Source organism: Oncorhynchus tshawytscha, linkage group LG04, assembly GCF_018296145.1.
Source record: "Oncorhynchus tshawytscha isolate Ot180627B linkage group LG04, Otsh_v2.0, whole genome shotgun sequence".
NCBI lineage: Eukaryota > Metazoa > Chordata > Actinopteri > Salmoniformes > Salmonidae > Oncorhynchus > Oncorhynchus tshawytscha.
In genome coordinates this window covers 29845254-29870524 of record NC_056432.1, presented here as the reverse complement: position 1 = coordinate 29870524, position 25271 = coordinate 29845254, and the positions used below count along the sequence as shown (strand labels likewise).

At 43.9% G+C, this 25271-nt stretch overlaps 1 protein-coding gene across 5 annotated transcripts in view; it reads left to right on the top strand.

The window, feature by feature from the left end:
- Nucleotides 1-25271, top strand: part of LOC112233519 (probable E3 ubiquitin-protein ligase HECTD4) — a 69562-nt gene that overhangs the window by 1915 nt on the left and 42376 nt on the right. For 2 of the 5 annotated variants that reach the window (XR_002950769.2, XM_024401204.2), the window contains exons 2-18: nt 2672-3228; nt 8708-8797; nt 8904-9031; nt 10011-10119; nt 11028-11166; nt 11284-11454; nt 11549-11741; nt 12684-12845; nt 12958-13071; nt 13166-13306; nt 13461-13696; nt 14628-14770; nt 14887-14957; nt 15078-15183; nt 15417-15537; nt 15654-15782; nt 25084-25208. Coding sequence is in view for 4 of the 5 variants with exons in the window: in XM_024401204.2 (XP_024256972.1) it covers nt 2672-3228; nt 8708-8797; nt 8904-9031; nt 10011-10119; nt 11028-11166; nt 11284-11454; nt 11549-11741; nt 12684-12845; nt 12958-13071; nt 13166-13306; nt 13461-13696; nt 14628-14770; nt 14887-14957; nt 15078-15183; nt 15417-15537; nt 15654-15782; nt 25084-25208 (2735 nt within the window). In the remaining variant the exon portion in view is untranslated. The remainder of the gene's footprint in view (nt 1-2671; nt 3229-8707; nt 8798-8903; nt 9032-10010; nt 10120-11027; nt 11167-11283; nt 11455-11548; nt 11742-12683; nt 12846-12957; nt 13072-13165; nt 13307-13460; nt 13697-14627; nt 14771-14886; nt 14958-15077; nt 15184-15416; nt 15538-15653; nt 15783-25083; nt 25209-25271) is intronic. The other 3 variants (XM_024401207.2, XM_024401205.2, XM_024401206.2) reach the window with 3 other exon arrangements.

Genomic DNA, 25271 nt, shown 5'->3' with positions numbered 1-25271 from the left:
AGCAAGGCACTTAACCTATAATTACTCCTGTATGTTTTTTTTAATGAATATGGACTTTCTCTAGTTCCTACTACTCATACTGGAATATAATTGTATTAACAACCAGAAAATGGTGGAACAGGGGGAATAGAGAAGGTGAGAACAAGTAAATTGTGGTTTGCAACTGAGGGTGCACAGATGGAGAGTGATGTAGATAGATAAATAACGGGGTCACAGATTGATGGATGGTGAATGAGTGAGAGTCAGACAGATTACATGCTACAGATGGACACAGAAAATCAATCAACCTGAGAGGACTAGACTTTACTGTGTACATTTCCTGCTTGTGAAGTTTTCTTATTTTTTGTAAGAGTGGAGCAATGACTGGGGGGGGATAGAGCAGCTGTGCCAGCTAGCCCTGTGCCCCAGGTGCAGTAGTTTGGCATCCTGATTCTACTGCTTCATAGTGGGACAGGCTTAGCTTTGGGTCTGAGAGGTGGAGGTCAAAACAAAGGTCTTATTGCCCGTGTCACTTCTCAGAATAGCCCAGTACCATTAGTTCAATAGCAGTACAGGACATGGAAGTGTTGCTTGTCCTTTCTGCAGTGGAAGGATGGATGGCATGTAACCTGAGCATCTGCAGTGTGCCTCTAGTTATTGTACTGTCACCACCATCCACCCTTCCCCCTGCTCTCACTAACCTTATTCTTCTTATGTAGGGCTCCCGAGTGGCACAGTGGTCTAAGGTGCTGCATCTCAGTGCTAGAGGTGTCACTAACGCTTGTTAGATTCCAGGCTGTATCACAAACAGCCGTGATTGGAAGTTCCTTAGGACGGTGCACAATTGGCCCAACATTGTTAGGGTTTGGCTGGGGTAGGCCGTCATTGTAAATAAGAATTTGTTCTTAACTGACTTGCCTACGTAAATAAAAATGATGTGAGGTAATGTAGTGCAACACTAATTGCTCTATGATGAGTTGGGGTTATTAGGGAGTCTGTGGACATTGTAATTTCCCTATCAGAGAGTAGTAGAAACATTAAAACGTGTGGTTTGGTTAAGTCCTCCAGCCTCTCCAAGCAGCTTCCTCTGGTCTTTATGGAGGCCATCTACAGGGGCCATTAGCACAGTGGGAATGTTTCCATATGCATGTCTCTTTTGGGTTAATGTAGCCAAACTCATGATTGATCATTTCATCCAGCAGCCCATGGGCGCTTTGATGCAGGCTATTTTTATCAGCATCACTAACCACGTTTCCATCCAGTTTTTTTTTATGCGAGTAAAGTCATACCGTTTAAAAAAAATAGGAAGTTTCGGTACAATTTTATAAAGATAATTTGTTCGAATGACATAGTGGGATACATTTTGTGTCTATAAAATTAATTATGCATAAAATGGCGGTGGAAATGCTTTTATGCGCAGATATTGATATAATAACCATCATATCGAAGTAAACTTGGAGTCACAAAATCATATGGTGTGTGGACCTCCCACTACGACTTGGGAAACCATGCAGTTTTTGGCTACAGATGAAATACATTATGATGAACTTCACAGGGTGGTGAAAGTGCACGGTGATGAGCTTGATGCTCCTTTCCAATAAATATCTATGGTCTTATTTTGGTGACATGATGATCGATGCTGGACTGCCTTTTGACAAATAAAATATTTTCGCTCTTATCCATAATAATGTAGACTAGCCTACCCGCACTATATCTGTATCTGCGAGCGGCTGAGTAGTCACATTTGGTATTTAACGTAACAGTTTTAGTGACAAATGTATCGGTGCAGTTGAAAATGTGATGGGAACATATTGAAAATGTGAGTTTTCGGGACATGAAAACTTAAGCGGAAAAGAAAATGTTGTGCCCTACGTTGTCAGGCACTGATCTTTATCCGCAACAAGTCCATTTGGTGAAACACCACTGGTGGAAAAATTTGCATATTTTCTTTATGCAGCTTCTAGAATATTAGGATGAACATCTTTCTCCAGTTGGATGGAAATCTAGCTGTAGAGGAGAATCCTTTCTGCAGTGTAAGGTGGAGAGGGTCGGTGAACAATCCCAGTCTCCAATGAAGGGATTTTACCGTAACATTAGTCGCATATCTGAAGAAAAAAACGTGCCTGCTAAATGGTGTTATGGAGTCTTAGAGTAGACAATCGATACCTGGTTGAAATGCTGCGTAAGTGCAGATGATGCACACCTCCTCTGAAATAATCCAACAATCTCTCTCTTTTTCAAACGGCTTATTTTGTTGTTTATGTAATGCTGTATCTGTCTGTTTCTCTTGGTAAGAACATCTGCACCATGAATACAATTTAAATGTGAAATGACTGTGGGTTATAAATACAACAAGGAGTATCCCAGGTTATTTCCACACATGTATTTTGATTCTTTAATGAGTATCATTAGAATTAAAGGGTCTAACCTCCTTTTCCTCCCTCATATTCAATTTAGCTACACATTATCTCATAGTGAAGCAGTGCTCTGTTGTAAATTGGATTTTAGAGGTTGCCAGACCCCAGCTAGATGGTGATTTACAGTCAGTGCACTATCCTGGATGCCGTCATCGCTTTGAGATCTCCACCCATTGTCTCCCCAAGGATTAAACCAACTCCTCTTAGTTACAGATCTTCATGGCTATTTTCTGTATCCCTCACATTTTCTCACTCTTCCTTTCTATCTCTTCTAGATCCTCACATTCGAGACAAAGAACCCTGCGGAGCTAGCCGAGCGTCTCCGTGCAGTCTGTGGTAACCAAAGCAATGCGTATGCCCGCCTGTTGGAATACCGTCTGAATGCTCTGCGGGGCCTGTGGGGGGCTCAGCGTCAGTTGGCCCTGGAGGAGCAGCAGGACCGGGAGGGGGCTGGAGGGGGCGATGAGGAGGCCCTGGCCCTGCTAAAACGACAAGGCCTGCTGCAGCAGCCTGAACAGGCTCCTTTCACCTCCCGCATGGGGCTGCTACTGGTCTTCCCCCTCCTGCAGTCCCAGACACGCAGTGACCCGGCGCTCTGTGGGGTCACGGCGGAGGTACTGCTGTCTTGCCTGCGTGACTGCCAGCCCCTCAGCCTCAGCAAGGAGCCTGCTGACTGCCTCAATGGCCTAGAAGGGCTGCTCTGCTCCTGGCTGGAGGAGGGGGTCCAGCAGACAGCACAGACCCAGCAGGGCCAGGCTCCTACATACGTGCTCCACGCACACAGGCAGAGGGAGAATGCTGCTGCTGCCCTGGTAGCTCTCGCCTGTGCCAGGTGAGACCACACGCTTAACAGAGCACACCACACATAAAGAGGAGAGAATAGTATGCCAGGTCACTTGAGTCTGCTTAGCCGTCTGGCTCATTTACTCCAGCTTCCTAATACTGCTCAAACGGTGATTAGGCAAGCCCACAAGTGTCATCCCATTTCTGTTTCCACTTTCAGTGACCTAGCCAGCCACAGTTGTTCACTAAATATAATCTTCTCTTTCTTTATCTTTGAAAAAGGCCTTTCAGTTTTTGTTTGCTATGTCAGTGATGCTTGTTGAACAGGGGTCCTGTTGGTCACCTAGGTCAGGGTTTTTTAGACTTTTCTTTCCCAGGGACTCCCGCCCAGGCAAACTGGCAACCCAGGGACCCCCATCATATTTTAGCAAAAAATATATATAATCCCGTATTGTCTCAGGTGAATGATAATGGCAAGTAGAAGTAATCCACATTTTAAAATGAATAGATTTGGAAGACAGTTTCATTGTTTTAACCTCCCCAAAGTTCATTTGAAGAGGAAGTGTAAACTCTTACATATTCTAGCTAGAAATGTAAAGGCATTGTGGCGACATAGACAACATTTAGCTGTTGTAAAGCACCTTTTTGCAAGGCTACTTTTTTTCCTTTCAGCTGAGAGAAAATTTCCTGCAATTCTATGCATTTCGCCATGGCTAATGCTGTGTTCCTAATGCTGTGTTCCTATGCTCAATCATCATTGGTGTGCCCTGAATGCTGGGGTATTAGAATGTTCTATTCCTCCTAACTGTCTAGCTTTCATTTGATTGTTAGTTCTCAAAGATGCTATTGCTATTATCAAAATACAATTTAATTTTCTGGTCACCTACACATATTTACATACCTACACATATTTGGGGCGACAGGGTAGCCTAGTGGTTAGAGCGTTGGACTAGTAACCGAAAGATTGCAAGTTCATATCCCCGAGCTGACAAGGTACAAATCTGTCGTTCTGCCCCTGAACAGGCAGTTAACCCACTGTTCCTAGCCCGTCATTGAAAATAAGAATTTGTTCTTAACTGACTTGCCTAGTTAAATCAAGGTAAAAAAAAAAAATATGTATATATATACCTACACATATTAACCGAGCAACGTCGAGTGGCATTGACTAACAGTAGAATATTTAAAATTCTATCTTTTCTGCGTGCTTTCTATCTGGTTTTGGTTGTTTATTTAAGTTGACACACACTGTTTTTCCATCCCGAAAAGTGACCAGTATACAGAAAACCCCCTGTTATTAGCTACAATGACTGTAAATAGCATCACACTAGCATCACACTGTTCCTGAAGACTTAGTCATTGCGCTAACGCTATTGGCTTGTGAAACAACCTTTTTAACTTCCTTCATACTGGACGCAGAGACATGAACATGGTATCCGTGGACCCCAGTTAGAAAACCCCTGACCGAGGTCACAGAGGAAAGCACTCTTTTCTTTCACCTGTGGCTGCAGCCCGGCTTCTGCTGTTGACAACTGAGCTTCACTTGTTAACCAGAACCCTCTGCCCTTTGTGTGCCCTCTGTAGAGGCATAGAGCCCATTGTGTTGGGGAACCATCCAGCTCTGGTGCCCTCTATTTCACCAACAGTGGTGGGAAGTTAAAGAGCTTGGCTATCCTGTCTCCCCTGACTGTTCGGGTGTGCCTTATCGCTGCGTTCTTTCTTTTTTACATTTTTATGGTCAAAGTAGCTTAACTGTTTCTCGTCAGTGTGATGTCACCAGCTCGCCACACTCACAGGCATAAACACACAATGTCAATGTCAATGACAAATGGAATGTCTTTTAAATATATTCTATGATGACTACACTAAAGCAGAAAGTACATGTGATATTATACTGTAAACAACACACAAACTGAGTCTGGCCCCATCGTCCTGGAACACTTTCCAGAAGGACTTAAAATTAGATCATTTTATTCCAATTGATTTTAAATTCTGGATTGGAGGGCTGCTGACCAGACTGCACATGTTTTTAAACCTGCTCTCTTTTGCACCATTTTATCTTCCATTCATTTTATATATTTTTTTGTCTATTGTTTAACTATATGTAAGCTTCTTTCTTGGCCAGGGCTCACTTGGAAAAGAGATGTCCATCTCAATGTGACCTGTAAGATTATATAAAGAATACAAATAAAAGTTGGTCATACATTGTGGAAAGTAAGGCAAATAATGCAGATCAAGAAATGGCTACACAGCTGAAGCATGGCACAACAATCTCTTTTGTGTTAAAGGGGAACTTTCTTTTGGTATTTGTTTAATTTGTCCATTGTTGATATACACTGTGTACAAAACATTAGGAACACCTTCCTAATATTCAATTTCACTCCCCTTTGCCTCTGGACTTGCCTCAATTCATCGGGGCATGGACTACAAGGTGTCAAAAGTGTTCCACATGGATGCTGGCCCATGTTGACTCCAATGCTTCCCAATGTTGTGTCAAGTTGGCTAGATGTCTTTTGGGTGGTTGACCATTCCTGATACACAAGGGAAACTGAGTGTGAAAACCCCCATTCACCCTCTGAATGGCACACATACACAATCCATGTCCAAGGCTTAGGAGTCCTTCTTTAACCTGTCTCCTCCCCTTCATCTACACTGATTTGAAGTGGATTTAACAGGTGACATCAACAACATAGCTTTCACCTGGATTCACCTTGTCTGTCATGGAAATAGCAGGTGTTCCTAATGTTCTGTACACTCAGTGTAGTTCCAAAAAGTTTTCAAGACATACAGTACCAGTCCAAAGTTTGGACACACCTACTCATTTCAAGGGTTTTTCTTTATTTTGACTATTTTCTACATTGTAGAATAATTGTGAAGACATCAAAACTATGAAAGAGTTAAACAAATCCAAATTATAATCTATATTTGAGATTCTTTAAAGTAGCCACCTTTTGCCTTGATGACAGCTCTGCACACTCTTGGCATTCTCTCAAACAGCTTCATGAGGGATGCTTTTACAACAGTCTTGAAGGAGTTCCCACAAATGCTGAGCACTTGTTGGCTGCTTTTTCTTCACTTTGCAGTCCAACTCATCCCGAACCATCTCAATTGGGTTGAGGTTAGGGTGATTGTGGAGGCCAGGTCATCTGAAGCAGCACTCCATCACTCTCCTTGGTAAAATAGCCCTTGCATAGCCTAGAGGTGTGTTTTGGGTCATTGTCCTGTTGAAAAGTAAATGATACTCCCACTAAGCGCAAACCAGATGGGATGGCGTATCTCTGCAGAAGGCTGTGGTAGCCATGCTGGTTAAGTGTGCCTCGAATTCTAAATAAATCACTGACTGTGTCACCAGCAAAACACCATCACACCTTCATCCTTCACGGTGGGAACTACACATGCGGAGATCATCCGTTCACCTACTCTGCGTCTCACAAAGACACGGCTGTTGGAACCAAAAATCAAAGGACAGATTTCCACCGGTCTAATATCCATTGCTCGTGTTTCTTGGCCCAAGCAAGTCTCTTCTTCTTATTGGTGTCCTTCAGTAGTGGTTTCTTTGTAACAATTCGACCATAAAGGCCTGATTCACGCAGTCTCCTCTGAACAGTTGATGTGACTGTTACTTGAACTCTGTGAAGCATTTATTTGCGCTGCAATTTCTGAGGCTGGTAACTCTATTGAATTTATCCTCTGCAGCAGAGGTTTTTTATTTCATTTTTTATTTCACCTTTATTTAACCAGGTAGCAAGATAAATAAATACAGTATGGGGATGAGGTAGATTGGATGAGCTATGTGTAGTGATCTGTGAGCTGCTCTGACAGCTGGTGCTTAAAGCTAGTGAGGGAGGTAAGAGTCTCCAGCTTTAGTGATTTTTGCAGTTCATTCCAGTCATTGGCAGCAGAGAACTGGAAGTAAAGGCAGCCAAAGGAAGAATTGGCTTTGGGGGTGACCAGTGAGATATACCTGCTGGAGCGTGTGCTACGGTGCTATGGTGACCAGTGAGCTGAGATAAGGTGGGGCTTTACCTAGCAGAGACTTGTAGATGACCTGGAGACAGTGGGTTTGGCGCCGAGTATGAAGCGAGGGCCAGCCAATGAGAGCGTACAGGTCGCAGTGGTGGGTAGTATATGGAGCTTTGGTGACAAAACGGATGGCACTGTGGTAGACTGCATCCAATTTGTTCAGTAGAGTGTTGGAGGCTATTTTGTAAGTGACATCGCCGAAGTCGAGGATCGGTAGGATGGTCAGTTTTATGAGGGTATGTTTGGCTGCATGAGTGAAGGATGCTTTGTTGCGAAATAGGAAGCAGATTCTAGATTTTATTTTGGATTGGAGATGTTTAATGTAACTTTGGAAGGAGAGTTTACAGTCTAGCCAGACTTGGTATTTTGGTATTTGTAGTTATCCACATATTTTAAGTCCGACCCGCACAGAGTAGTGATGCTGGATGGGCGGGTAGGTAGGTGCATGCAGCGATCGGTTGCATTTAGTTTTACTTGCATTTAAGAACCAGTTGGAGGCCATTGAGGAGCGTTGCATTGCATTGAATCTCGTCTGGAGGTTAGTTAACACAGTGTCCAAAGAAGGGCCAGAGGTATACAGAATGGTGTTGTCTGCGTAGAGGTGGATCAGATAATCACCAGCAGCAAGAGCGACATCATTGATGTATACAGAGAAGGTAACTCTGGGTCTTCCATTCCTGTGGCCGTCCTCATGAGAGCCAGTTTCATCATAACGCTTGATGGTTTTTGCGACTGTACTTGAAGAAACTTTCAAAGTTCTTAAAATTTTCTGGGTTGACTGACCTTCATGTCTTAAAGTGATGATGGACTGTCGTTTCTCTTTGCTTATTTTAGCTGTTCTTGCCACAATATGGACTTGGTCTTTTACCAAATAAAGCTATCTTCTGAATACCACCCCTACCGTGTGACAACACAACTGATTGGCTCAAATGTATTAAGAAGGAAAGAAATTCCACAAATTAACTTTTAACAAGGATCACCTGTTCATTTAAATTCATTCCAGGTGTCTATCTCATGAAGCTGGTTGAGAGAATGCCAAGAGTGTGCAAAGCTGTCATCACGGCAAAGGGCTACTTTGAAGAATCTAAATAATAAAATATATTTTGATTTGTTTAAAAAAAAAATTGTTAGTACATTATTCATGTTAGTACATGTGTTATTTTGTAGTTTTGATGTCTTCACTATTATTCTACAATGTAGAGAATAGTAAAAATAAAGAAAAACCCTTGAATGAGTAGGTGTCCAAACTTTTGACTGATACTGTATATAACTTGATACAGAAATACAGCCGGTACGACAAATTTTGTATTTCCAAAGTTTATCTTAACTTGATTGCTGACATGCAAAACATTATGTGACTATATCAACGATGGACTAATGAAACAAATACCAAAACAATCGTTTTTGGGTGGAATTTTTCTTTAACACTATTAGGCCTACCTGGTACCTTAACTTTACTGACTTTCCCTCCCTCCCATTCCATGGTTTAACACATTTTGTGTTTCCAGAGGGTCCCTGAAGACCTTCATCCACACAGTTCACCTGCTGCAGAAACAGACAGACCTGGGCCAGCTCCCTGTGGCTGATGTGCTCTACAGGTGAGTCTAGTATCCTTATGTCTGGATGTGCTTGGTGAGACACCGTTGTCCCTTTTCTGTGTTGTCTTCATTGTGAACTCTTTCTCTCCCGATCTGTCCCACCCAGACTCCTGGTGCTGGAGGGGGGCCCAGGCTCCCCGTCCTGTCTGCTCGGGGGCAAGCACAGGGTCTCCTGGGGCTTTGAAGACATGCTGCCTACACCTGACAGCAGCGCTGGAGGGGCAGAGAGCAAAGGTAAGCCTGTGTGTGTGTGAACAAGAGCTCCATTGGTCTTGGGATAGGGTCAAACTTCCTTTGAACCGGACCTGGGGGGGTTTCAACGGAGGTTGCTTTTTTTTCTAAATATATTCCAGTCTAGTGATCATATTTTGTATATATACCGGGCCACCTCATTTTTACAGTACCATTATAGAGTCATGTGTACGTGAGTGCACTGCAAGTGTAGTTGTTAGTAGTAGTGTTCTGGTGACAACAGCAACCAGCCTAAGTCCTGCTGGCTCTTATAATCCTTCCTCTCATTTGGATGATGATTTATTCATTCACCTCTTTAGATCATTTCTATTTGATCCTTTGTCTGGAGCCACTTAGTACTCCCAACATTAAGCCAAGGGCAGACATGGAGTCATCCTTCTGTCTCATTGGCTGAGTCTTCTGAGGAGGGCATCATGTGTTGGTTATAGGGCAGGGTAATGACTAGCAGAAGTTTGAGGGAGAAAGAGGGAGGGTGGGTGATGGCTTGTTTCCTCCAATCGATGGGCTGACCTTGGAGAGCCCTGTAAGGTGATAGGACCTCATCAGCTCTCCTATAGGAAGCCAGTTGAGAGGCAGAGAAATGGCAGCTAAAGAATCTAGTAGAGCTGGCAGGCTGTGGGCTGAGGGGCTTATCCCTCTCACCTGCCAAGTGCAAACTACAGGCAGGTTCACCCAAAAGTATTTTTCCCTGCCTTTCTTGTTGATTGGCTGACTAGTCTCCTTTGATTCTGTTTGGCCAATGCTGTGGGTGTGTGAGACCATGTGTACACTTACTATGCTATAAAATGTGTACACTTACTATGCTATCTTTCAGTAGCTAAATCACACCCCTTCTCCTGTTATCCCCTCCTCTCTATACTGTCCTCCCTCTCCCCTCCGTTCCTGTTTTTTTGCTCCCCCTTCCATTTTTCTCCCCCTCTTCTGCTGTTCCTCACTGTCTATATCCTCCCTGCTGTTGCAGACACAGACCTAGGGCGCTGCCTGGCCACAGATGGGCTCTATCTCTACACCACTAACTCCTTTGGGAGAGGGATCAGCAAGCTGGGCTCCGGTTTGCACGGGACACTGAGGTAACATGACACCCCTGCCTATATCTGCAGAGAGAAAGAGTGAGAGTGCCTCACTTAAAATACCCTCAAATCCAATTTTACTTGTCACATGCTTCGTAAACAACAGGTGAAGACTCACAGTGAAATGCTTACGGGCCCTTCCCAACAATGCAGAGAGAGAAATTGAGAACTAATAGAAAAAGAATAACATGAGGAATAAATGAGTAACGATAACTTTTCTATTTACACGAGGTACCAGTACAGAGTCGATGTGCAGGGGTACACTGTCATTCAGCCACAAGAGCATTAGTGAGGTCGGGCACTGATGTTGGGCGATTAGGCCTGGCTCGCAGTCGGTGTTCCAATTCATTCCAAAGGTGTTCGATGGGATTGAGGTCAGGACTCTGTGTAGGCCTGTCAAGTTCTTCCACACCGATCTCGACAAACCATTTTCTGTATGGACTTTGCTTTGTTGTTCCTAGACTCCCACTTCACAATAACAGCACTTACAGTTGACGAGGGCAGAAATTTGACGAACGTACTTGTTGGAAGAGTGGCATCCTATGACAGTGCCACGTTGAAAGTCACTGAGCTCTTCAGTACGGCCATTCTACTGCCAATGTTTGTCTTTGGAGATTGCGTGGCTGTGTGCTCGATTTTATACACCTGTCAGCAACGGGTGTGGCTGAAATAGCAGATTTCACTCATTTGAAGGGATGTCCACATATTTTTGACATGTAGTGTATATACTGTACATATAAGTAGGGAGCCATCGGGCTACCTCATGTCCTGTTCTAACTCTCCTGTTCCCTCCTTCTGACCTGAACTTCAAAACCCCTCTGCCCTACTGTATTCCCCCTCTGATTTATTTCACTTTTTGAGCAAAATATCAGAGGAAATGGAGATCATTATTTTGTGTGTTTGTGCAGGGGGTTTGTATACTGTCGGAATGAGGACTTGGAGCCCGGCTGGGTGGTGTTCAGCAGTGGCCGCCTTCTTCACCGCTCCGCCTCCTTTGATGCCAAGCCTCATCAGCTGTGCCAGGTCATCGACCCCTTCACCCTGCAGGTACGGCAGCTGGCACCTAGCAACAGGCCTCAATTACACTAACTCAGGCCACCACCACACATTGGGTGATCCAGTACTGTATCTCTTCCAAAATACTGACCTTTCTACCTGTCTCAGGTGTGCCAGGTCGTTCTCATGCCAGCCCACCACTTCCCCGTGGGCAGCAGCATGTCCACGCTGCACCTGTGCTCAGATGGAACCTACCTGTACTGGGTGTGGTCTCCTGCCAGCCTCAACGAGAAGACCCAGAAAGGCCACTCGGTCTTCATGGATGTCTTTCAGCTATCGGTGAGGATGTTTCTCCAAGCCTTTCGGCCATGCTCAACAAGGCTCTCCCTCCTTCCCATCTCTCACCCCTCTCTCCCTCCTCCCTCTGGTGCAGACAGAGACAGGATTGTGTGTGGCAGACGTCCTGCAGGAGAGAGTGATCCTGATACGAAAGGAGGGCGAGTCGTCCAAGTGTCTGAACGAGCTGCTGCTGAGCCGCATGTCACGCTTTCGCGCCTCCCACTCCGCAACGCTGGCCGCTCTCACCGGCTCTGCCATCACCAACACTGTCAAGGAGGAGCAGTCCGGTAATGACCTCACACTATTTAGATATATAAACCTTTTTTTTACCCTGAAAACTCCCCAGTCCTTAACAATTTAAAGCATACCCATAACATGATGCAGCCATCACTATGCTTGAAAATATTGCAAGTGGTACTCAGTAATCTATTGGATTTGCCCCAAACATAACACTTTGTAATCAAGAGAAAAAGGTAATTGCCTTCCCACATTATTTGCAGTATTACTTTAGTGCCTTGTTGCAAACAGGATGCATGTTTTGGAATATTTTTTATTCTGTACAGGTTTCTCCTTTTAACTCTGTCATTTAGGTTAATATTATGGAGTAACTACAATGTTGTTGCTCCATCCTCCGTTTTCTCCTATCACAGCCATTAAACTTTAACTACCAATAGGGTCCCTTTGCGAGGCCTTGGAAAACCTCCCTGGTCTTTGTGGTTGAATCTGTGTTTGACTGAGGGACCTTACAATTACCTGTATGTGTGGGGTACAGAGATGAGGTAGTCATTCAGAAATCATGTTAAACACTATTATTAAACAATTTAGTATGTGACTTGTTAAGCAAATCTTTATTCCTAAACGTATTTAGGCTTGCCATAATAAAGGGGTTGAATTCTTACTGACTCAAGACATTTCAGCCTTTCATTTATAATTAATTTGTACAGATTGCAAAAAACAAAATTCCACTTTGACATTATGGGGTATAGGCCAGTGACGACATCTCAATTGAATCTATTTGAAATTCCGACTAACACAACAAAATGTGGAAAAAGTCACGGGGTGTGAATACTTCCTGAAGGCACTTAACACAACAGTTTTTGTATCACCCCCAGTTAAATGTGTGATATCCAGGCAGTGAAAAATATGATTGAATCTTCATTATCCTCATCACATTGCTCATTGTGCGATTCACACTTCACATCCCTCATGTCTGTGCTCCTCTTCCACAGCAGTAAACACTAGCTGTGGCCTCCCTCTAAAGACTCTGAGGAAGACTCCCATGTATGTGTGTGGGACGTCCCTGGTGATGCTGGCATCTCCGCCCGGAGTGTCTGGCAGCTCTGCCACACGCTCCCTGTTTGGAGGGACCAGCGGCTTGTCCTCCCTGAAGAGTAAGAGCAGATGTTCCTCGCCACTGTTTTTCTCTGTTGTGTTTCAGGCAAGTCTCCTTTTCACTGTTAGTGGTATATTTGTTGACTGCTTTCCTTTGTTTCCCCCGACCAGTCCTCTCATCCAGTCTGGCATTCAACCTAGTTGACGGTCAGTTCAGTAGCCGGGCAGATCTCATTGACGCACCTGGCAGTTCTCTAGGCAGGGGGGCCCAGGTGGCAGGGCTGGGTAAGCTCCTGTTCAGGAATTTGGCTTTTTAAAATGTATTTCTAGATAAGTGCACCGTTCTCAAAGTAGAGCTTATGTGACATTTGTGTTGTAGGAGCCTGCTATGACGCCCTCAACAACTTAATCTGGAGCTGCTCCAGTGACTACATGGACCAGTGGTCTAACCCTGGCAACCAGGCCTTCCATCACGTGTGCCATAGGCTTGGCGTCAGTCATGTCATCAAGGAACCCAAAGGTAACCAAAACAGTTTTACTCTTGTTTAGAAAACAACGCTGACCTCAAATTATGTGCTGCAGAATTATAGGTTGAAGAGTGTCTCAACCAGCTTCTGCCTTTTAAGTCAAATCGTACCGTTAAGAGTTGACTTACCCCTCACTCCCTGCTGCAGAGGAGACCGTGGCCACCGGAGAGGTGATCAACCAGCTGCTTCACCATGTGGGCGCCATGTGCATCCACCAGCTCAACCTTCTGGCAGCCAGCAGCAGCAGCTTTCCCCTCGGCGCCCTCATGGGCAAGCAGCACCCCATCGAGGCTCGCCACTTCAGCAGCATCTGCGACATCATGGAGAAAGCCATGGTCAACAGGGACACCTGCATCATCCGCTGCATCCTGGTGGTGTTCCAGGTACAGTGGAGCTGGAGAATTGATCACATACACGTGTTTAGCAGATGTTATTGTGCGTGTGGCAAAATGCTTGTACTTCTAGCTCCGACAGTGCAGTAATATCTAACATTTTCACAACATATACCCAAAATACACGTAAATTTAAGTAAGGAATGGAATAAGAATATATATGTATGTCAGAGTGGCATTGGACTCAGATACAGTGGCGTAGTATAGAATACAGTATATACATTTGAGATGGGTGATGCATTATTTACACACAATTAAAGTGATTAAGATACCGTAGAAAAGTATAGAGTGCACTTTATACATATGAGATGAGTAATGCCAGATACCAAGACATTATTAAAGTGGCCAGTGATTTCTAATCTATGTCTATAGGCAGCAGCCTGTAATGTACTGGGGTTGGCTGTTTAACAGTCAGTGGTGTAGTATACAATACAGTTTATCCATATGAGCAAATTACTCTCGCTGGAGTATCTGACACAGGCGTTGAAAAATCTCCCATGAATAGGCTACCAGTGCGGCAAATGGCTGGTGCTGGTCAGCTTTCTTGACTTTTCCATTCATTTTGCCAACACATGGTTAACCTTTGTTCAACCAGCTGAACAGCTGATATTAGTGAAAATGTGTTTGGAGTTACCTTTCTAGCTAATAGGCTAGGGTAGAGTACAATTCCTCTTCCAATTTATAATATGGGGAGGTCCAAATAATACATAATTTTGGTTACTTCTCCTTGCCATTATCACTGATAAGACAAGATGTGTTTTTATTCATTTATTTTTTTATTTGCTAATGAATGATGGGGTCCCTGGGTTGCCGGTGTCCCTTGACAAGTTCAGTTTTAAGACCCCTGTGCTGCTATGATGCTACATGGAGTCCAACTGATGTCTAAATCACTCATTTTTACACATTGGTGTTTTCTGTTCAGGTTGTGTTCAGGTTCTTCAACCCTCAGTCGGAGCAGAACAGGGAGAGCGTGCGGCGTTCAGGTCTGCTCCTGTGGCAGCTGCTCATGGCTCCTGTGGATCAGATCGGACCAGAGATCCAGGGAGAAGTGTGCCTGGCTATCAGGTAAACACAACTCCGTACAGAACAAAACCATAAACACAGGACACACGTAAAGACATGATCTTACAGATGTGATTGACACCTACTGTCATTGTCTGTCTATCCATCCCTCTCTATAGCTCGGGTTTGAATACTTTGTATCAGGGGGAGTCTGAACTCAGCAGCCTGCTGAGGCTGGTCCTGACAGAAGGTGATAGTTGCGACCTACTCGTTGGGTTTTATGAACACTCTTAACACAAACATGATTAGAGTGTGTATCTCAAATATCTGATACACTGGAAGTATTGAAGGAGTTATGTGTGATCTTCAGGGGAGAGGAACAGTGGTCTGTCTCAGCTCCGCGATGTCATCCTCACCAACCTGGCTGACCAGCTGCAGAAAAATAGATTTGGGAGCGACGAAGATGACCACTACAGGTAGAGTCCAGCTTTTGCAGACATTTTCTCAACAGTTTTTCCAATGTCATGTATTACTGCTTGAAAAAGAACTCTCAATTCCTCCCCTAGCCATAGCTGAGTGGTTTCACTGAGTAACCTGATGCCATAAAATGTAGCCATGATTAATAATAATGCAATATGACTCTGCTCTCTGTATAACAGGGTTGTTCAGCTGAATCACTCTCATTATCTCGCCTGTGTTTCCCCTCCAGACTAAGTGATGAACTCCTGCACTGCATCCTGAAGACCGTTGTCCGTGAATCCTGCCTTCTTATCACTAAATGTCAGACTGTCGCAAGGGATGACTTCCAGAAGCTCCTCTCCACTGTGCCAGTATGTGTATTTGGCTTTGTCTGGTCAGACTGTCTGTTTAGCAATCAGCAGTAGATGAAGTGTGTTAGCTGTTCCATACTGACTTGTAGTCCCCCTCCCTCCTTCCCCTCTACCAGGTGGCCTCATCAAGCCTGCGCTACCTCATGGCCGTTCAGAACCACCTGCTTAGCAACACCGTTCTGATACGCCCCGACGACAATGACGACAGTGACAGCTCCCTACAAGGGGAAACAATGAAGGTACAGGTAAACACCCCTTTTAAATATTACAACTGCTGTCTGTCCATGTGGTGTGTGTGTGTCTCTGTCTCTCTCTGTCTCTCTCTCTAATTTCAATTCAAGGGGCTGTATTGGCATGGGAAATATGTGTTAACATTGCCAAAGCAAGTGAGGTAGAAAATATACAAAAGTGAAATAAACAATACACATTTATAGTAAACATTACACATACCGAAGTTTCAAAACAATAAAGACATTACAAATGTCATATTTTATATACAGTGTTGTAACAATGTAGAAATGGTTAAAGTACACAAGGGAAAATAAATATGGGTTGTTTTTACAATGGTGTTTGTTCTTCACTGGTTGCCCTTTTCTTGTGGCAACAGGTCACAAATCTTGCTGCTGTGATGGCACACTGTGGAATTTCACCCAGTAGATATTCTTTGTGGATCTGTGTAATCTGAGTGAAATATGTCTCTCTAATATGGTCATACATTGGGCAGCAGGTTAGGAAGTGCAGCTCAGTTTCCACCTCATTTTGTGGGCAGTGAGCACATAGCCTGTCTTCTCTTGAGAGCCATGTCTGCCTACGGCGGTCTTTCTCAATAAGCAAGGCTATGCTCACTGAGTTTGTACAGAGTCAAAGCTTTCCTTAAGTTTGGGTCAGTCACAGTGGTCAGGTATTCTGCCACTGTGTACTCTCTGTTTAGGGCCAAATAGCATTCTAGTTTGCTCTGTTTTTTTTGTTAATTCTTTCCAATGTGTCAAGTAATTATCTTTTTGTTTTCTCATGATTTGGTTGGGTCTAATTGTGCTGCTGTCCTGGGGCTCTGTGGGGTGTGTTTGTGAACAGAGCCCCAGGACCAGACTCTTCTCCAGGTTTATCTCTCTGTAGGTGATGGCTTTGTTATGGAAGGTTTGGGAATCGCTTCCTTTTAGGTGGTTGTAGAATTTAACGTCTCTTTTCTGGATTTTGATAATTAGTTGGTATCGGCCTAATTCTGCTCTGCGTGCATTATTTGGTGTTCTACGTTGTACATGGAGGAATTTTTTTGCAGAATTCTGCATGCAGAGTCTCAATTTGGTGTTTGTCCCATTTTGTGAAGTCTTGGTTGGTGAGTGGACACCAGACCTCACAACCATAAAGGGCAATGGGCTCTGACTGATTCAAGTCTTTTTAGCCAGATCCTAATTGGTATGTTGAATTTTATGTTCCTTTTGATGGCATAGAATGCCCTTCTTGCCTTGTCTCTCAGATCGTTCACAGCTTTGTGGAAGTTACCTGTGGCGCTGATGTTTAGGCCAAGATATGTATAGTTTTTTGTGTGCTCTAGGTCAATGGTGTCTAGATGGAATTTGTATTTGTTGTCCTGGCGACTGGACCTTTTTTGGAACACCATTATTTTGGTCTTACTGAGATTTACTGTCAGGGCCCAGGTCTGGCAGAATCTGTGCAGAATATCTAGGTGCTGCTGTTGGCCCTCCTTGGTTGGTGACAGACGCACCAGATCATCAGCAAACAGTAGACATTAACTTCAGATTCTAGTAGGGTGAAGCCGGGTGCTGCAGACTTTTCCAGTGCCCGTGCCAATTCATTGATATATATGTTCAAGAGGGTGGGGCTTAAGCTGCATCCCTGTCTCACCCCACGGCCCTGTGGGAAGAAATGTGTTTGTTGTTTGTGTACATGGATTTTATAATGTCGTATGTTTTACCCCCAACACCACTTTCCATCAATTTGTATAGCAGACCCTCATGCCAAATTGAGTCAAAGGCTTTTTTGAAATCAACAAAGTATGAGAATACTTTGCCTTTGTTTTGGTTTGTTTGGTTGTCAATTAGGGTGAATACATGGTCTGTTGTACGGTAATTTGGTAAAAAGCCAATTTGACATTTGCTCAGTGCATTGTATTCACTGAGGAAATGTATGAGTCTGCTGTTAATTATAATGCAGAGTATTTTCCAAGGTTGCTGTTGTCGCATATCCCGCGGTAGTTATTGGGGTCAAATTTGTCTCCACTTTTGTGGATTGGGGTGATCAGTCCTTGGTTCCAAATATTGGGGAAGATGCCAGAACTAAGGATGATGTTAAAGAGTTTTAGTATAGCCAATTGGAATTAGTTGTCTATGTATTTGATTATTTCATTAAGGATACCATCAACACCACATGCCTTTTTGGGTTGGAGGGTTTTTATTTTGACCTGTAGCTCATGCAAGGTAATTGGAGAATCCAGTGGGTTCTGGTAGTCTTTAATAGTTGATTCTAAGATTGGTATTTGATCCTGTATATATTTTTGCTCTTTATTCTTTGTTATAGATCCAAAAAGATTGGAGAAGTGGTTTACCCCATACATCTCCATTTTGGATAGATAATTCTTCGTGTTTGTTTAGTGTTTTCCAATTTTCCCAGAAGTGGTTAGTCTATGGATTCTTCAATTACGTTGAGCTGATTTCTGACGTGCTGTTCCTTCTTTTTCCGTAGTGTATTTCTGTATTGTTTTAGTGATTCACCATAGTGAAGGCGTAGACTCAGGTTTTCCGCGTCTCTGTTTTTGGTTGGATAGGTCTCTCAATTTCTTTCTTAGATTTTTGTATTCTTCATCAAACCATTTGTCATTGTTGTTCATTTTCTTCGGGTTTCTATTTGATATTTTTAGATTTGATAGGGAAGCTGAGAGGTCAAATATACTGTTAAGATTTTCTAATGCCAAGTTTACACCTTCACTATTACAGTGGAATGTTTTACCCAGGAAATTGTCTAAAATGGATTGAATTTGTTGTTGTCTAATTGTTTTTTGGTAGGTTTCCAAACTGCATTCCTTCCATCTATAGCATTTCTTAATGTTAGTCAGTTCCTTTGGCTTTGATGCCTCATGATTGAGTATTGCTCTGTTCAAGTAGACTGTGATTTTGCTGTGGTCTGATAGGGGTGTCAGTGGGCTGACTGAATGCTCTTAGAGACTCTGGGTTGAGGTCAGTGATAAAGTAGTCTACAGTACTACTGCCAAGAGATTAGCTTTTGGTGTACCTACCATAGGAGTCCCCTCGAAGCCTACCATTGACTATGCACACACCCAGCGTGTGACAGAGCTGCAGGAGTTGTGACCCTTTTTTATTGGTTATGTTGTCATAGTTGTGCCTTGGGGGGCATATGGGGGAGGAAATGCTGTCACCTGCAGGCAGGTGTTTGTCCCCCTGTGTCATGAGGGTGTCAGGTTCTTGTCCGGTTCTGGCATTTAGGTCGCCACAGAGTAGTTCATGTCCCTGGACCTGGAAATGATTGATTTCCCCCTCCGGGATGGAGAAGCTGTCTTCATTAAAGTAGGGGGATTCTAGTGGGGGGATATAGGTAGCACACAGGAGGACATTTTTCTCTGTTAAGATAATTTCCTTTTGAATTTCTAGCCAAATGTAAAATGTTCCTGTTTTGATTAATTTAATGGAGTGAGTTAGGTCTGCTCTATACCAAATTAGTATACCCCCTGAGTCCCTTCCCTGTTTCACACCTGGTAGTTTGGTGGATGGGACTACCAGCTCTCAGTAACCTAGAGGGCAACCAGTGGGTCCGTCTCCTCTATACCAGGTTTCTTGCAGGATGACAATGTCTGTATTACCGATTTCTTTGGTGAAGTCCGGGTTCCTGCTCTTTAGGACAAAGGCAGATGACCTCAGGCCTGGGATATTCTAGGATGATACAGTGAATGCTTTTTGTTCCATAAAGTGTCCAATGTTGTTGGTCATGTGGTTTGGCCACAGGCCAGTAAGTGTGAGCAGAGCCTGCTGAGCATCTGGTACATGACATTGGCTTAGGCTAGTGTAAGAGTGGGGGTTGGGCCTGTTTGCCCACTGACTGCCTGGGTGTAAGTGTGATTTCCATGTTGAGGCCCTCTTTGCGGGGGTGGGGTGCATGGGGTGGGCAGGAGGGGCTGATCTGAGGGGGCCTAAATGGAGTTTGTGGGCATGGTTGACATGGGGGTGTTGATTGGTTGGGGTGTGGATGTGGCTGGGGGTGCTGTGGTCTGGATGCAAGTCCTCTTGGCGTGGGTCCTCTATGTGTAGGTCCAGGGGGGGGGGTCCCGCAGGTCTGGGAGAGTGTCTCACTGTTCTGGGCGGGGTGTCTATTGATCTGTTGCTCCTGTGTGAAGTGTTGGATACGTTTGAGAGCGATGTTCTTTAGAGTCCGGGCAAAGGTGGGCACTGCTGCCTTGTAGAGGTAGACCTGGTCATAGAGGCTGTTCAAGTCCAGGGTGGAGTGGTGGGCCAGGAAAACATTTGGTTTTGAGGCACGGTCACGGGAAATACTTGCGTTTACCCGCTGTATTGTGGCAGGGTGGAAGTCTTTTCTTGGTGGCAGGGTGGAGATAACCACTTGTTCTTTGGAGAAAGTAGAAGAAGCTTTTTCAATCACTCCCTTCAGTGCTGTGGCCACCCTTTCCTGCTGTGCTCTCAGGTCGTTTGTGCCTGTGTGTATTATTATGTGGCTTGGTGAACCTTGTTGGTCCTCAGACAGAAGGTCTAGGGCGTGCTGGGTGTTCGGACACCAGAGTTTAGACACACTGTACATATTTCCCATTTGAGACCATAAGGAGTACAATCTGTGTCTTCTGTATGTCCTCAGTGGGTGTGCGGGGGGTTGTCAGAAGGGCTATCAGGGTGGCTGACGGGGGGGTGAGAGCCGCTGGGCTTGGGGTTCTTCATTTGTCTGTTCTGCTGTGATGTCGACTCTGGTCAGTGTCTGGTGTGGACTGTTCTGCTGTGGTGTCAAGACTTTTGTCGGGTGCTGAGGTGGGCTGTTCTGCTGGCTTCTCTGCGGGGGGTGGCCACCTCTCTAGTGGATTGTTCTCTGTCACACGCCATCCCCCTCAACCTCTCCTCCAGCGATCTGATCCTCTCCTCTAGTGCTCTGTTCTACTCCTGCTCTTTCTCCTGTTGAAGTTGTCTCACCACAGTCCAGAGTGCAGATATGTCTCTCTCTACCTCCAGCTCTCCGGGTCTGGTTAAGAGAGTGTTGTTGTGCTGGACTGTTGTCTGGGTCTGTGCTGTCTGGAGTGTAATCACCTGCTGTTCCAGCTCCACCTGCCTTACCTCCAGCTGGGTAAATGTATCCTTCATTTCAATGAGAGGGTAGTACTCTGTGCTGGGAGGTTGACTTTTTGCTGGTGGTGGCTCGTCTGTGGGGTTATGTAATGAAGAGGTCTGGTCTGACTCTCTCGGGGTGGGGGTATCTTTCTCAAGGTAGAGCTTCACCTGCTGGGCTAATTTTTTGATACGGTGAAAGTCCAGCTGAAACTGTTTGGGGTTACACTGTACCATTACTGTTCCAGACTTATAGAGATTTATATTAGCGGACTCAGAGTCCTCGTTGTCAAGTATCCTGAGTTTCCACCCCTCGTTAACACCCCCTCTCTTAACAAAGGGGTAGTGTGCTAATATAGCACTGTGCCGTGCCAGGGGATGGTTTGTGTGGAAGATAAGGTTGCTGATGTTCCCATTTTTGTAATAGTCAGCAAAAAGTTTCTCTTGATTTTCCATAAAGAGCTTCATTTTGTAATCTTTTCTTGCCTTATCATTCTTTACATACACAGGGTACTGTATTTTAATTACATCTGAACAGCAGGAGGCAGCTTCTAAGGCCTCTCCATTTGGTTGGAGTAGACTGTTTGACTCTCCTGCCATTGTTGGGCTAAAGGGCTTTGACACCTCTCACTTGACACGTCAGTGCTAATTGAAGCTGTATCAAGCTTGGCAGAATTATGTTAGCGTTCAGTCCTTATAAAGTAATGTAGTGTATTTTTCTTCTTGGCTTTTGGAAATAAAATATAGTTTCAGACTAAACATTACTTACTCAGTTCCAGGTTGGATGGTGTTTTCAGGTTTCTGTTGTTTTCCAGAGAATTTGCTGTATAGAATAATAATCCTTGGTAGTTGAAAACCTTCCAGGTGATTCTGTAATTCCATCCCAAATCAGGTTGTAGGTTTTGAGTTTTGATTTGGAGTGAAGGTTATGGTGTAGAGGGTAGCATCCTGTATATGTTCCTGACAAAAAAATCCAAGTTTATCTTTTTTTAAGAAAATGCTGAAAAATGCAGAAGCTCATCTGATCATGACCTCTAGCCTTCTGTCTCTCTGTCTCTGTGTGTCTCTGTCTCTCTCTCTCTCTCCCTCTCTCTTATTTCTGTCTCTGTCTTTTTTTCTCTCTCTGTCTCTCTCTGTCTCTCTCTCTCTGTCTCTGTCTCTCTCTCTGTATCTCTCTCTGTCTCTCTTTTTTTTTCTCTGTCTCTCTTTTTTTTCTCTCTGTCTGTCTCTTTTTTAATGTCTCGCTCTGTGTCTCTCGCTCTCTCTGTCTCTCGCTCTCTCTCTCTCTCTCTCTCTCGCTCTCTCTGTCTCTCTCGCTCACTCTCTTTTTTTCTGTCTCTTTTTTCTGTGTTTCTCTCTTTCTGTGTCTCTCTCGCTCTCTTTTTCTGTCTCTCGCTCTCTTTTTTGTCTTTTTGTCTCTTTTTTTCTGTCTTTTTCTGCGTTTCTCTCTCTCTGTCTCTCGCTCGCTCTCTGTCTCTCTCACTCACTCTCTTTTTTTCTGTCTCTTTTTTCTGTTTCTCTCTCTGTCTCTCTCGCTCTCTCTGTGTCTCGACTGAATCTTTTTTGTGTCTTTTTGTCTTTTTTCTGCGTCGCTTTTTTTTTTCTGTCTTTTTTTCTGTCTTTCTGCGTCTTTTTTCTCTTTTTTTTCTGCGTCTCTCTCTCTTTTTCTGCGTCTCTCTCTTTTTCTGCGTCTCTCTTTTTCCACCGTCTCTCTTTTCTGCTCTCTCTTTTTTCCAGGCTCTCTCTTTTTTTCTGCGTCTCTTTTCCCACGTCTCCTTTCCGCGTTTTTTTCCGCGTCTCTCTTTTTTCATCCACGTCTCTCTCTTTTTTTCCACGTCTCTCTCTTTTCGCGTCTCTTTTCTCTGCAGGCTTTTTTTTCCGCATCTCTCTTTTTTTTTCCGCGTCTCTCTCTTTTTCCGCATCTCTCTCTTTTTTTTTCTGCGTCTCTCTTTTCCGCATCTCTCTTTTTTCCGCATCTCTCTTTTTTTTCCGCGTCTCTCTCTTTTCCGCATCTCTCTCTTTTTTTTCTGCGTCTCTCTTTTCTAAACATTACTTACTCAGTTCCAGGTTGGATGGTGTTTTCAGGTTTCTGTTGTTTTCCAGAGAATTTGCTGTATAGAATAATAATCCTTGGTAGTTGAAAACCTTCCAGGTGATTCTGTAATTCCATCCCAAATCAGGTTGTAGGTTTTGAGTTTTGATTTGGAGTGAAGGTTATGGTGTAGAGGGTAGCATCCTGTATATGTTCCTGACAAAAAAAATCCAAGTTTATCTAAATCTATCTTTTTTTAAGAAAATGCTGAAAAATGCAGAAGCTCATCTGATCATGACCTCTAGCCTTCTGTCTCTCTGTCTCTGTGTGTCTCTGTCTCTCTCTCTCTCTCCCTCTCTCTTATTTCTGTCTGTCTTTTTTTCTCTCTCTGTCTCTCTCTGTCTCTCTCTCTGTATCTCTCTCTCTCTTTTTTTTTCTCTGTCTGTCTCTTTTTTTTCTCTCTGTCTGTCTCTTTTTTAATGTCTCGCTCTGTGTCTCTCGCTCTCTCTGTCTCTCGCTCTCTCTGTCTCTCTCTCTCGCTCTCTCTGTCTCTCTCGCTCACTCTCTTTTTTTCTGTCTCTCTTTTTTTCTGTCTCTCTTTTTTCTGTGTTTCTCTCTTTCTGTGTCTCTCTCGCTCTCTTTTTCTGTCTCTCGCTCTCTCTTTTGTGTCTTTTTGTCTCTTTTTTTCTGTCTTTTTCTGCGTTTCTCTCTCTCTGTCTCTCGCTTTTCTCTCTCTGTCTCTCTCACTCACTCTCTCTTTTTTTTTCTGTCTCTTTTTTTCTGTCTCTCGCTTCTCTCTCTCTCTGTCTCTCTCGCTCACTCTCTCTTTTTTTCTGTCTCTCTTTTTTTTCTGTCTCTCTTTTTTTCTGTGTTTCTCTCTCTCTCTCTCTTTTTCTGTCTCTCGCTCTCTTTTTGTGTCTTTTTGTCTCTTTTTTTCTGTCTTTTTCTGCGTTTCTCTTCTCTCTGTCTCTCAGCTCGCTCTCTCTGTCTCTCTCACTTCTCTCTCTCTCTCTCTCTCTCTCTCTTTATTTCTGTCTCTGTCTTTTTTCTCTCTCTGTCTCTCTCTGTCTCTCTCTCTCTGTCTCTGTCTCTCTCTCTGTATCTCTCTCTCTCTCTCTTTTTTTTCTCTCTCTGTCTGTCTCTGTCTTTTTTTTTTCTTCTGTCTGTCTCTTTTTTAATGTCTCGCTCTGTGTCTCTCGCTCTCTCTGTCTCTCGCTCTCTCTGTCTCTCGCTCTCTCTGTCTCTCGCTCTCTCTGTCTCTCTCGCTCACTCTCTCTTTTTTTCTGTCTCTCTTTTTTCTGTGTTTCTCTCTTTCTGTGTCTCTCTCGCTCTCTTTTTCTGTCTCTCGCTCTCTTTTTTGTGTATTTTTGTCTCTTTTTTTCTGTCTTTTTCTGCGTTTCTCTCTCTCTGTCTCTCGCTCGCTCTCTCTGTCTCTCTCACTCACTCTCTCTTTTTTTCTGTCTCTTTTTTCTGTTTCTCTCTCTTTCTGTGTCTCTCTCGCTCTCTCTTTCTGTGTCTCGCTCTCTCTTTTTTGTGTCTTTTTGTCTTTTTTCTGCGTCGCTTTTTTTTCTGCGTCGCTTTTTTTTCTGTCTTTTTTTTCTGTCTTTCTGCGTCGCTTTTTTTTCTGCGTCTCTTTTTTTCCGCGTCTCTCTCTTTTTTCTGCGTCTCTCTCTTTTCTGCGTCTCTCTTTTTTCCACGTCTCTCTCTTTTCTGCGTCTCTCTTTTCCGTCTCTCTCTCTCTCTCTTTTTTTCCGCATCTCTCTTTTTTTCCGCGTCTCTCTCTTTTCCGCATCTCTCTCTTTTTTTTCTGCGTCTCTCTTTTCTGCATCTCTCTCTTTTCTGTCTCTTTTTTCTCTTTTTTTTTCTGTCTGTTTTTCTGTGTCTCCCTCTCTCTCTCGTTCTGTGTCTCTCTCGTTCTGTCTCTCTCTCTTTCTCTCTCTCTCTTTCTGTGTGTGTGTCTCTCTCTGTGTGTCTGTCTTGTGCCTCAGTTTCTGCAGCAATAGAGCAAGGATATTAAATCATGACAGCATAGCCTCCGTATTTAGCATGTTCAACAGTAAGCCCTTTTTTTTTTATTACAAACACCTAAACTTGTTTTTGTTTAACTTTTGTTATAGTGTTGATTGTAAACAAGTTTAGTTGTGTGGTCGTTTTCCTGTTAGAATAAAGTTAGCACTGTTACGGAAGCGTTGCCTTTTCTCTGTGTGTGGCTCCCAGGAGTTGCAGACAAGCATCCTGTCGCTGGCCACCAAGATCCTGATGGGCTGTGACGAGGTGCTGGAGACCCTGCAGCAGGTGACCGCCACTCTCATCAACAGTGACATCACTGACCGAGAGACCAGGTGACCCTCACCCCTCTACCATTGCTTTTCCTGTTACCTGTCAACCTGTCATTTTACGTGTTG